At 44.9% G+C, this 13,623-nt stretch overlaps 1 protein-coding gene across 1 annotated transcript; it reads left to right on the plus strand.

Moving 5' to 3' along the window:
* Positions 1–5,919: 5,919 nt before the first annotated feature.
* LOC139716694 (arylacetamide deacetylase-like) lies at positions 5,920–13,233 on the plus strand. The gene is made up of 3 exons (XM_071628224.1): positions 5,920–6,106; positions 6,316–6,379; positions 12,441–13,233. The coding sequence occupies exons 1-3, from the start codon at positions 5,920–5,922 to the stop codon at positions 13,231–13,233; spliced, it is 1,044 nt and encodes a 347-aa protein (XP_071484325.1).
* Positions 13,234–13,623: the final 390 nt, after the last annotated feature.

Genomic DNA, 13,623 nt, shown 5'->3' on the forward strand with positions numbered 1-13,623 from the left:
TTTCTTTTTATCTGTGATTAATGTAAGCTTAATATTTTTGGTTTTGAATAAAGTTTAAGTTGAAGCTGAGGTTGGATTGAGTTGTCCGTACGAAATGCAGGTCTTGTAAGATTGATGGAGGAACCATAGAACATTTCAGGCACCATCACTGTAGGAGCCATTTGATTTGTGAATTAGGATCTATCGAGGGTGCCTGGATTAGCCCTCTACTCCAGTAGCATTTCCATGACGCCATAGCGACAACATTAGTGGTTACGTACTCTCCTAAAACGGAGAACTGTGTACATTCATTGCAAAAGATAATTTGTCAGTGTCTTCTTGTCTGTATCATATCCCTTAGGCTATGCTCACAGTAACTGATCGAACTAAATGCGTAATTCTACCAGTTGTTGACACTTCCAGCGCTTTACTTGTATCAGTGGAATAGTCAGACCTGCATTCCCACAGAATGAGATATACATGTAAATTAATTCATTGTATAATATACAAATGAAAAACAGCTAACTCCGTCCAGGGAGGTGAGAGGAAAAGGAGTGGGCACTGGATTAGTGTCTTTTGATCCATCCTCGGAGCCGCACTCCCCAAGAGACCACTCCACTAACTAGATTACTGCCGCTTGGCCGCACAGTGCACATGCGCAATCCTTGTCAACAGGCTGGTGGGTCTCACCCCTCCCTGGCCAGAACCTGGATTACTCCACGTGGTTGGGTGGTACTGGTGCATTACTGGTGCATTACCCATTGCTGTGCCTGCAAACAACACTGGTGCATTGTGATGTGCAGTGAACTGGTTGCATGGTCACATTTTGAATTTTGCAGCTAGTATTCAAGGTATTATAATTTATGTGCATTTACATGTCCATGTACTATAAGATTTCTTGGGAACAAATGTACTTTGCATGCGCTGGTGAAATAACTTTTACATGAAATGGAAACAAATTAACACAGACTTAAAAACATTTAATAATAATGATTAGCAGCACCAATAATAATATACTGATTGTAAGAATATGAAGGAAACATGAACAGCTGAGTAGTGGAACACAGGCCCTAATAATGTCTGATGATAATAATAATTTTAATACCAAGCTCGCACAGAAAATACCAACCACAACAGCAACAACATCATAAAAATACCCATTCAGCTTTCAAATAAGAATAAAACAAAAACAGAGAGACAGACAAAAAAGTGCCATGGTGAATATCTTATAAGGCATGATACAGGACATGTGAGATAGTTCAGCTCTCACTGAACTCTCACATGTTTTCACCATACACCAGGCAAGGAGGCAAGTTATTTCACCAAGATTAGGTCCTATAGTAGTCTCCATCGTGACCACTCTGTTGTAGATTCGAGCCCTCCTGCCTCAATATATCCCCAGCATACAACAAAAAAACATTCAAATAGTGTTTTCATCCCCTGGAGAACTAAAATTGCTCACAAAAATATGTTAGTGGGACCAGAAAAAACATGTCTTGGCGGATGTACGCAAGTTTCCCAAAAAATATGACAAGAGAACCAACAAGAGCGAACAATGAAGTGATACATCAGACTAAAGAAAAACCCCAACATCTGCTGATCTACAGGTGAATTTCGTCAGCACTAGTCAGGATTTACACTTGACATTGCGTCGTAATTTGATTAAGACAAGAACAAAACAATGGCTATTGTTAAACAGTTACATTGTCAAAACTCAACTTCTTCTTGGCCGATTTTCAAAATTTTTGTATCTATCGAGAGCTGAATTCTTAGACTAGCAGGTCCCAAGAGTATATGCCGTGTGAGCCTGCATAAAGAATGTAAAACCCTCATACACGTCCTTGTGAACACACACAAGTCAACTGGCCTGTCCATACTCCTAACGATAGAGGGCCAAATCACCGCGGCCCCGAGGATCGAACATCAAACAGCAGTGATAACGATCAGACTGACCTCGTTACGTAAGAGGTCGTTTACTTGTTCGTTGGGGCACTGATCCCTTGTAATCCTGTGTTGAGTGATAGGGAAAACCCTCAGGGCAGAGTGCCCACTCCTTTTTGTCTCACCTCCCTGCTCCGTCACACTATTCGCTCAATCCCCACCGTAATTGTCTCATTAAACATTAAATTCCTTTCTCGCGAAGTGTGTAAACAAGCAGAGATGAGAACTCAATACATCATACAAGGGAGCTTATCATTACCACGGACCTGGAACGATTTCGGTCTAGCGTGAGTGTCTATCATGATTTGCTCACTCGAGCGAGACCAAGGGCATGATACTAGTATTATACATTGTAGTCTGAAAAGATCAGTTTATTCCTTTGCTAAACAATAAAAGGAACACGCAGGCATACATTGTGATCATTTTGTTAGGGAAATTTGTGTTCGCAAAATGGAGCCTATAGATAGGGAATAACGAAACTTATTTATTTTTGGAGTAAAGAACCTTTGAAATAACGAAGATTACCCGATTCTTATGAAGCGCACTTCATAATCATGGAGAACAGGGAGGCTTTTTTTTTTTTTTTTTTTTCTCAGCCTCTGGCCGGGGTAGGGGGTGGAAGTAATACTGTCTCCCAACACATACAGTAACACAACTACATACTACTACTTGGCTAGGAGTTCAACCCCTTTCGCCACACAATACATAAAAAAACAACAACAGAGAGTTTCATTTTTCACGGGCTCTGGTAATTTTTGTGTTTGTTTGTTTGTTTGTTGTTGTTGTTTTTTTTTGGGGGGGTGTTATATTTTGTTTTTGTTTGTGTGTATTGGACTTTGAACATTCCGTGCTTGTGATCAGCGCTATACATGAACGCTAGAACAACAGACAATAGAAACATACCGAACCGATGCTGGCTACAGGCAAGAGTGCAGCATCCTCCCTCTGATACGATGGTATTTCAATGCGATTCCACTGTTGTATAGCAGTTTTGGGTCCCTGACATAAACCGCGCATTTTTGATCAGGGCAGTTTACTTTCACAGCCACATCACGTCGCCTTCATCGCCTTAAAACAAATAGAAAATGAAAACACGTTTGTTTCTACTACTGGGGCTGGGAGTCGTGGGCAGCTGTGGGTTGAACCAGCCGGACGCAGCGGGTTCCCCAGAAGCCTGGAAGTCTCGTATCACTGCAGTGCTTTTCCAAGGCCTGTGCCTATTTCTGGGCTTTGGAATCATGTGCATCTATATACTCTACCAGCCCGTCCCAGCCGGTTTTCCAGAACCCTGGAAATATCGTATGTGTACCGTGCTCTTCCGATGGTTTAGACGAAAGGTAGGTCTTAAGCCCCTTTTACACTTTCACGGATTGCTACACGGATGACCACGGATCGTCATCCGTGGTGTTCCGGCATGCAAAATATAAATTTTCCTCTCAGTGCCGGTGTGAATACGATCCCAACTGGGTGTCTACACGGACAAGTACGGAGGCTACACGGACAAGTACGGTGCCTACACGGACAAACAAGGAATGAACGCGGACCACAGTGGAAACGATACGGAGCTAACACGGATATCAAGGAAGGACACGGATGCAACTGGGTCACTTCGCGGTCCTTACACGGATATTACTTTTGCTTTTGCTTTTGATACTTTATCATTCTCAGGCGACGTACCTCCAGAGCTAAGTACAGTATGCAAGCGCACCAGAAAATCTGCAGCAGCCTACACACTTCTCTGCTTGTCGACAAGATACAGTCAAATCTCTTTGTTGCAAACTGTCATTTTCTAGAAAATCTTGACATAAACAAAGAAAAACTAAACAAAACAAATCAAAACACACAAAAAAGCATGGAGGTGTGTGTGGGTCACTTAAGTTTCTCAGACGGCCACTATACGAACAGTATGAGGGGTTGATGGCTGTACTGATGGGGGAAGATCTGAGCAAATTTCTCTATGGACTATTTCTCTGGACTCTATGAGCTTGTATAGGCAAAATACCCTAATTTTTCATCCCGGATGGAGCCGATGCTAATACGGACGTCCCGATGTCTTCACGGATTGTCCCGGAATGAGTAGGGAGGCAACACAGAGTAGCCGATGCCTACAAGGAAGGAATACGGAGGCAACACGGAGTAGACGGTGCCAACAAGGAAGAGTTCGTATTGATTTTCATCCGTGATGTCCGGGATGAAAAATTAAGAAAGCTTGATTTTTTCCGCGGACATGCCGAACGATCAAGAATAATGACAGAAGACTTCACGGAGTCAATACAGTACGGATGATCCCGGATCGACGATCCGTGGTCATCCGTGATGCGATCCGTGAAAGTGTAAAAGGGGCTTTATGCCCCAGTCACGTAGACATCCCGGATCACCCCGGACCACCCCGGATCTGATCTGGGGGTGATGCCGTGTAGCTGCTGTGTTGGTCCGTGTATAATATGTCGTGTTTGTCCGTGTAGACGCCGCGCTCTTCCGGCCTTATCTGTGTAGCTGCCGTGTTGATACCGTGTGTACAGTCATATCAACGCTCGTCGACACTTCTTCGAGGTCGAAACAATCCCGGATCTCCCAGAAATCCCCGGATCACCGTGTAGATCGTTGAGGATCCGTGTTTATATGTGACTGGGGCCTGAAGCCTGACGTCCCAGCCACATATAAACACGGATCCTCAAGGATCTACACGGTGATCCGAGGAGATCTAGGATAGTTTCGACCGCGATAATCAACACTGCAGCTACACGGCAGCCACATAGACCATCCCGGATTGCTCTGCCAACACGGCAACCCCCGGATGACGCCGGACGGTTTTGACCTTCAAAAGTTGCCGTGTTGGCCTCACGGATGTCCCCGGATCTACACGGACATACACGGATGTCCAAGGATGTCCAAGGCGTCAACATGGATCTCTCCCCAGATCAGATCCGTGGTGGTCCGGGATGATCCGGGATGTCTATGTGACCGGGGCTTACCATAATCAAGACGAATTGCATGTCTATCACCAGGGGCTGATCAAGGAACCACAGCGAGCCCAAGCTTCTGTGCCTCTAGTGCCCTGGTTATGACCCACCATTTCCTTCTCCTTCCCTCTTTCTTGTCCATTTCGGACTTACTACCTTCCTCACTAATCTTTCTACCTACTTATCTTTTCTTCCCTTACAAGAGAGCTGCCTCGTCATTATTAATGTGCGTCCTTGTGTGTGCATGTACATATTATGTGTTTACTGTCTGTCTTTTTTTTTCTATCTGTTAGGCAAATTGTCTTTTTTTTCTTTGCAATTTGCTTTTTCCCTTTTTTATGAGGGGACTGCATACTACAAGCTCTGCTTTTTGCAGTCCCCTCAATTTCCAGCAATTTTGTTTCTGACTTTACCATAATGATATAACATTTATTTGTATCTCTGTTAATAATTAACCTGTGTCTTTATTACTTATTGTTATCTTCATCACATTGTACCGATTTCGTGACATTATCTCTATTATGCAAATATTTCATTGTATTCCTAATTATTTTGTTTGAAATGAAATAAATCAACTTAAAACATAGTCTTGAACCGTTCAGAGGGGGCGCCTACGAAATTAGGGGGGGGGCGTACGCGCCCCTCCCCAATATTTGCTTTTTATTTATTTTGTTATGACCAAAAAAAATAAATAAATAAAGCGGAGGGGGAGAGGGGGGACCTGTCCGGCCAACCTAGATCTGTCACTGATTACGTAATGCTTCTTTACCTGTTTTTCTGACATCACTTTTGCCTGTCATTATTGACGTACAGAAATAATGAAAGGTATATAAACATAATATAATTATATAATTCGGGGTTAAAGTGTGTATCATTACTTAATATCTTAATAGACAACATGGCATTTAAGAGGAGATGTATCATATCAATCATCCACCTTAAGCTTCAATGTTAATTCTTCATGTCGTAGATCTTCATAAAACTGTTCCTGAGACATCGCCAGCGTCCTTCGGAGCTTCAAATCCTGAAAGAGACGATGAAATCGATGCTCAACGACACGCCGGAGCCACAGGAAGAGGTTCCTGGGTCAAACATCAGGTCTCGTCTGACGTCATTCGGAGGTGTGAAAGTCAGAGTGTATGAGCCGAAGAATAGGGACCCGGAAGCAACTCTGCCAGCTTTGCTTTATCTCCATGGGGGCGGCCTCACGATAGGACACATAGGTACGGGACCGTACAGTCCTTGATCAATAAACTCTCTACCAATGGTGAACGGTTATGTTACATTTGTTACGTTCTGCGTTTACGGAAAAAAAACATAGAAAGATACCCATTTCATAGCCAGCAGCAATCGTTAACTCACATGGTCATCATCTGCATCATTTTCTGGAAATTCCAATTATTTATGCATATTTTTTTCGTTCACTCTGCAGATATGTGCGATGGAGACCTGCGCATGCTCAGTGAACGTCTTGGAGTAGCCGCAGTGGCTGTGTCGTGAGTTTCTTACGAGTTTCTTATTTTAGCCAAGTGTTTCAATTCATCAATGGCTTATAATACATATTTCATGCATAAAATAATGTGTGTGGGTTTCGCAATGACACAAAGACAGTCACACACGCACACACATGCATTATACTCATAGGTTATATAAGACACGCAAGTGAATATAATATGCACTGTAACATCAAAATCAACGGTCTAGGTCACTGTGGAAGTCTTTCAGAGCTAAGATTTGTTTCTTGTACATTTACTATGGTTTTAACATTGTACACATGGGGCAGAAAAAAACAAACAGACCTGTGCTCTGCGTTGAAGGGACAGACACGATTTTATTGTTCTGTCTCCTGCCCCCTCTGTGACCACTGATGTTTGATTTTGAAAGAATAACTCGTAATGCAACTTTCGAAGAGCAACCCGGTTAGACGAAACTTGTTACGCACGTGTCCTATGCCAAGTCCAGAGGAGTCCGTTGAGCGCCTGGTAGTCCGTTGAGGGCCATTTGATCGCGCTGGGCTCGCTTCTCTCGCCCGTCATAGCCATCATAACAGTGAGAGGGCCTTGACAAAACGGGATAGGATCTAGAAAGGTAGAAAGCACAGTGAGAAAGGCACTTCGATCTGAACACAGCGAATGTAAAGCCCAGCAGTTTCCAGAAGCTATCTGTATACAAATGACGCACAGGTCTGAGTGCGTCAGTCGGAATTGTGTGCATTAGGTAACTACGGAATGCTTAACCCAGGAAGGCGAAGCCGAGTGGGTTTAGGCTAAATTCCATAGATACCGCATGCACACTTTAAATTCCGACTGACGCAAGAAAAGACATGTGTGTAATCTGTTTTATAGAATGGGTGATTTTCTTGCCAGAAACCCATTTTTCTATCGTGTTACCCGTTGAAAAATTCAATGGATGCATTTCCTTTTGGATTGCCAAAAACGAGAGCCCGAAAAAGATGCATCAGTTTTTACTGGACGCATCGTTTTTCTTCAGAAGCAAGCATCCAGTAAAAATTATAGAATGGGTAGCGAGAACCCTGCGATCTCATTGGTCGAGAGAGCGATGTGTTGATTTTTACTGGCCGCACGCTGAGTCAGAATGGTAAACATGTTATCGCGCACTTATAGCAAGAGTACGCGTACTTGTAACAAAGGTTCGCGCACGAAGGAAGCGTTCGCGCACTCAGTACGAGACGCCTATTGGCTAAAACAACCATGCATCAGTATACAAAAATGACGCACAGGTCCGAGTGCGTCAGTCGGAATTGTGTGCATAAAGCCCCCGTCACACTAGAGCGTATCGAGCGAACGAATGTCCAGCGGATCCGAAAATTTGGAGATACGCTCACATCCGTTGCTCGTCGTTCGTGACCCGCTTGACGTTCGCTGTATCCGCTAGCTGTTCGCAGAGATTCGCAGAGATCCGCCGGAGCCAAATTTCGATTTTGGACATGTCTAAAATCTTGAGCGGATGACGAACGGAATGACAATCCGCTCTGTGTTCGCTTAGCATCCGCTGATCGAAAGTTTTGGTCGCTCTGCATTCGTTTCTTGTTCGTCCGCCGTTCGTCCAAATTCGCTCAGCAAATTTCAACAGCAACGCACGTTAAATAAACGTAGCAGAAAAAAATAGATATTCATAGCACACATAATAATAATAATGATAATAATAACAAAAATAAAAAAGGTCTTATTTACCCAGCGTAGCCTCTTCAGTGTTACCACTGCTCTACCAGAGGGCCCTGCTATTGTTATTAAATTAAATTCAACTTTTGTTGTATCTTTCACTGATGGGGTGGAACACCCTCGTCAGCCAAAGGCTGATTTTCAGAGGGGTCAACACATACAGGTTAAAAATACAAATATTATACATAAAGTGTGACAAGGATATACATCACATAATTCAAAGAGCACGAAACAAGGTATAAGCACCATGATAGCTTGTGTCAGACAGAAAAGAAGAAAAAGGAAAGAAAAAAAATTATCGACAAGGCCTTAGATTACAACATTAAAAAAATACGGGCATTTGACACTGAATTTCAAATATAGACAAGGGACTGAAGAAATTATTACCCTAGCGTTGCCAGGTATCCATTTACACCTGGGTCGATATCGTAGGTAAAAAAATCTTGCCCAAGGATGTAAGGAGTGGGCGGTAATCGAACCCGGGTCCTCTAATCGGAAGTCGGGACTCGGGAGTCTTATCCACTATGGCACACCCCCTACACCCCCTACATGACATTATTATACGTATGTAAATGGTAGGTAATAATTGCGTTGGCAGTGCTTATATCGACTACATTATTCTAAGCAGCTGCTATAAAAGTCAACCTGTGGTAAATTGGAATCTCTGCATGGAAATTTGGAATTGTGAAAGTTCGACTCCAGTTGGAGGCACCAGACGCAATGAAGGATGTTGGACTACCAATATCATGCGTCAACGTGATCATCAGAAAGGAAGTGCAGTTTTATCGGAAAATCTTGAGGACTGTCGAGGGTAGTGACATCAGGGGGTGTTTAATCAACGTTTGTCGGCGCTGACAACTTGAATCACCATAGTAACAGTCAGTGACCAGAGCATCTCAGCCAATAAAACCAAGGATTTTGCTGAGATTGGTCAGCACCGACACTTTGTCTTGTCGGCCCTGACAAGCGTTTATGAAACACCCCCCAGGAGTACTAGTACTTGGTGATGACTCCTGCTTCCTTCTTTTGGGGGCCATTTTCAGAGTAACAACATTATTTGACACTGTCACTGATCAAAATGATTTGGTGATGTGTGTGTCAGCCGAGATCCGTCACGTGATCGCTGCAGTGTCGCTCTGCATATGTTGGGCATTCGCTGCTTATTCGCTTTGTCCGCTCAGATTTCGTTGGATGGACTGTACGCATTCGCTTTCATTCGTTACTTTATCCGCTCGTAACACGGTGAGCGTATGCTCATCATTCGTTAGGCGACCGTTCAAAAATAACATTTTGCTTGCGAATTCGAGCGGATTTGTGCGTATCTGGACTTAGCCAAATTTTGCCCATCCGCTAGGCATTTGCTGATTTATACGCTGTAGTGTGACGGGGCCTTAAGGTAACTATTGAATGCTTAAACCACGAGGCGAAGCCCAGAGGGTTTAGGCTAACTTCCATAGTTACCGCATGCACACTATATTCCGGCTGACGCACGAAAAGACATGTGCGTTATCTGATTTATAGAATGGGTAATTTTCTTGCCAAAAACCCATTTTTCTATCGTGTTACCCGATGACAAAATTACTGGATATGTCTGTGAATGTTCTCAGTCATCCAGGTAAAGTATCACATGAACAATATCGGTAAATCTAGTCAACTGGACTTACTTGTAGTTTGGAGTAGCGACGTTTCGCGTCCGCTCCGGGACGCTTCATCAGGCCGACTGATCTTTGGCGGCAATTGGTTGTTGACCCGTAACAGGGTCGGGGAATTTCGGAAAGCGCCGAGGAAGAGAGAGCAAAGGAGGAAAAACTCGCTTTTCTGGATTGCCTGGTCAATATTCAGAGTGACGGTACGCTACACACATCAGTCTATAGGAAAGAAACACACACGGATCAGTACCTTTCCTTTGATTCGCATCACCCCCTGGTCCACAAGCTAGGGGTAATCAAAACCCTACTCCACCGGGCAGATATCATCTGTTCTGATGAGGACACGAAAATCAAGGAAAACAGGCACGTTAAAGAGGCACTCAGCGCATGTGGATACAGCGGTTGGACATTCGAGAAGGCAGTTCATAAATCCAAACCAAGACACAAGGACAAACCGAACCAAAGCAAGACAACGACAGAGGTACAACGTGACGGTTCCCTATGTTTCCGGACTTTCAGAGAAAATCCGTAGAATCTTCAGCAAACATCATATTCCTGTCTCTTTCAAACCTACCAACACACTGAGACAGAAGTTAGTCCATCCTAAGGACAAGACCCTGAAGGACCAACAAAACAACGTGGTCTATGCTATCCAATGCAAGGATGATAAATGTGATGAGCTATACATAGGAGAGACAAAGCAGACCTTGGCCAAACATATGTACCAGCACAGACGAGCTAGCTCGTCTGGATGTGGAGACTCTGCCGTATACTCCCATCTGAACAGCAGTAACCACACCTTTGACAACAAGGACGTAGTCATCTTAGATCGCGAGACACGGTGGTTCGAGAGGGGAGTAAAAGAGTCCATCTACGTTAAAAGGGAGGAGCCATCCCTAAACCGAGGAGGGGGCCTGAGACACAACCTAGCCGGAGCCTACAACCCGGCGGTTCGGAAGATTCCTCGGCGCTTTCCGAAATTCCCCGACCCTGTTACGGGTCAACAACCAATTGCCGCCAAAGATCAGTCGGCCTGATGAAGCGTCCCGGAGCGGACGCGAAACGTCGCTACTCCAAACTACAAGTAAGTCCAGTTGACTAGATTTACCGATATTGTTCATGAAAAATTACTGGATGCATTTCCTTTTGGCTTGCCGTAAACGAGCATGCATCAGTTTTTACTGGACGCATGGCCAGCCGTGCATTAGTTTTTACTGGACGCATGGCCAACCGTGCATCAGTAAAAACTGATGCATGGTTGTTTTAGCCAATAGGCGTCTCGTAGTGAGTACGCGAACGCTTGTTTAGTGCGCGAACCTTTGTTACAAGTGCGCGTACTCTTGCTACAAGTGCGCGATAACATGTTTACCACTGTGACTCAGCGTGCAGCCAGTACAAAATCAACACATAGCTCTCGACCAATAAGATCGCAGGATTCTCGCTACCCATTCTATAAAAGTCATTATCACATAGGCCCTATATACTTCTGTCCTCACAATGCTATCCATGCTTAACAATACACAAAATCACATTATGTCACATGTAGCTTCCTCGCATCAGAAAGTGTGTTCCATTCATTTTGTTTTATAGAATGGGTAGCGAGAATCCTGCGATCTGATTGGTCGAGAGCTGTCTGTTGATTTTTACTGGCCGCACTCGTATACGTACGCTGAGTCAAGTGGTAAACATGTTATCGCGCACTTGTAGCAAGAGTACGCGTACTTGTAACAAAGGTTTGCGCACTAAGCAAGCGTTCGCACACTCAGGTTGGCCATGCGTCCAGTAAATACTAGCCGGGTTCACACGTACACCAATTAGTGGGATACAAATCTCGAGATTTGCATCGCGATCGTCATCCCGAGTTTTTTGCACGTGTGGACAGAAAAAAACCCGAAAATTAGCGGGATAAGCATCGCGATGCTAATCCCAAGAAATCTTGCGCTGGTTCGCCAATTAGCGGGATAATTGGCCCCACGCTGGCTGGTACGTGTGAACGGTCGGGATTACAATCTCGAGTTTTTACATCCCATCATGCAATGCGCACATCGCAACAGCGAGGCCTCTGCGAAGAGGTCCTTCACCTCTTTGGAGCACAACAACAACAGCGCGCGAACCACACCACTGACGCGTAAAAGACAATGGACAAAGGTAAGTGCGCGCAGGCAGTGATAGAGAAGGGCGCTGTGTGACCCAGTTTGCAGGCTTTGCTGTTATCTCTATCGGCAATTAGCGGGATAATTCGGTACGTGTGGACGCTCGCCAAATTAGCGGGATACCGATCGCGATCCCGCTAATTTGGTACGTGTGGACGCTCGCAAAAAAACTCGGGATGAGCATCGCGATCGTCATCCCGCTAATTTGTACGTGTGAACCCGGCTACTGATGCATGGCTGGCCGTGCGTCCAGTAAAAACTGATGCATGCTCGTTTACGGCAAGCCAAAAGGAAATGCATCCAGTAATTTTGTCATCGGGTAACACGATAGAAAAATGGGTTTTTGACAAGAAAATTACCCATTCTATAGATCAGATGACGCACATGTCTTTTCGTGCGTCAGTCGGAATATAGTGTGCATGCGGTAATTATGGAATTTAGCCTAAACCCACTCGGCTTCGCCTCGTGGGTTAAGCATTCCATAGTTACCTTATGCACACAATTCCGACTGACGCACTCAGACCTGTGCGTCATTTGTATACTAATCAATCGTCTTTCTGATCCCCACTGCAGATATCGGCTAGCACCAGAGCACCCCTACCCAGCAGCCTTTGACGACGCGTTTGCAGCTACTAGATGGCTGCTCACACACCCTGAAGAGATAGGAATCGATCCACAAAGAGTAGTGGTGTCGGGAGACAGCGCTGGTGGACTTCTCACGGCGGTAGTCTCTGGAGCGATTGCAGACGACCCGTCTGTTCCAGACATCAAGCTCCAGGTCCTGTTCTATCCATGGCTGCAGAGCCTGGACCTGAACACGCCATCATACCAGAAAATGAGTTCCGAGAGCTATGGAAGACTCTTTCGTTTGGTAGAGTTGATGCCAGTTTTCATCAGCGCTGCTGTGCTTGGAAGTGCAAATCAGTCTGTCGTACATCAGATCTCAAGCAACAACCACACGTCTGCAGACTTCAAGCGCTCAGCACCTTATCGAGACTACATCAGCCATTCCCCTATCCCAAAAGACATGATACCGGAGAGCTACAAGCCTCCCAAATCTGACGACTACGGTAACGAGGAGCTTTGGGATAGTATGAAGACCGCGTTGACGTCTTGGAAACTTGTGCCCCTAATGCGCGATGACTTGTCCAAATTGCCCAGGGCTTTTGTCGCAACATGTGGCTATGATGTATTACGAGATGATGGGATAATGTATGTAAAAAGACTAGAAAAAGCTGGGGTTCCCGTAGAGTGGGTAAATTATGAGACTGCTTTTCACGGTATCCCACGGTTTGGACCACTATCGTTCGAAATAGGGCGAAAGATGTACGATGATTCCATTGCATTTATCAAGAAATATCTGTGAGGAATAGCCACGTACGTTGACCAATGTTCTATGACCCAAATGGTAGAGTATATACTGCATAATGATAAATGTTCGGGATTCGTTGTAATTCTCGCTATCGCCAATGACGTAAAAAGTACCCGGATGTGGCTTTTTCGTCAAGATTTAGTGCACTTCGTGGGCAAGGGCATTTCCGGCGCGGGGCATATTTTGCACAGCGCTAGCGTGCGCGTACGTGTTCCTTACCTATAGCGCCGCGCCGATCACGGATACTAGTACAGTATACTAGTGTAGGCAGCTGTACCGTCCGAGCCAGCGAGTGGCCAGGCCTGTCATACTCGTACACTGTAGCTATAGCCCCCGCCGCATGCATTGCCCTAGGCGGGCTTGCATTAGCATGCACCGCCGCGC

This window comes from Diadema antillarum, unplaced genomic scaffold, assembly GCF_040938485.1.
Source record: "Diadema antillarum isolate AM-2024a unplaced genomic scaffold, OU_Dant_1.0 scf00000069, whole genome shotgun sequence".
NCBI classification, from domain to species: domain Eukaryota; kingdom Metazoa; phylum Echinodermata; class Echinoidea; order Diadematoida; family Diadematidae; genus Diadema; species Diadema antillarum.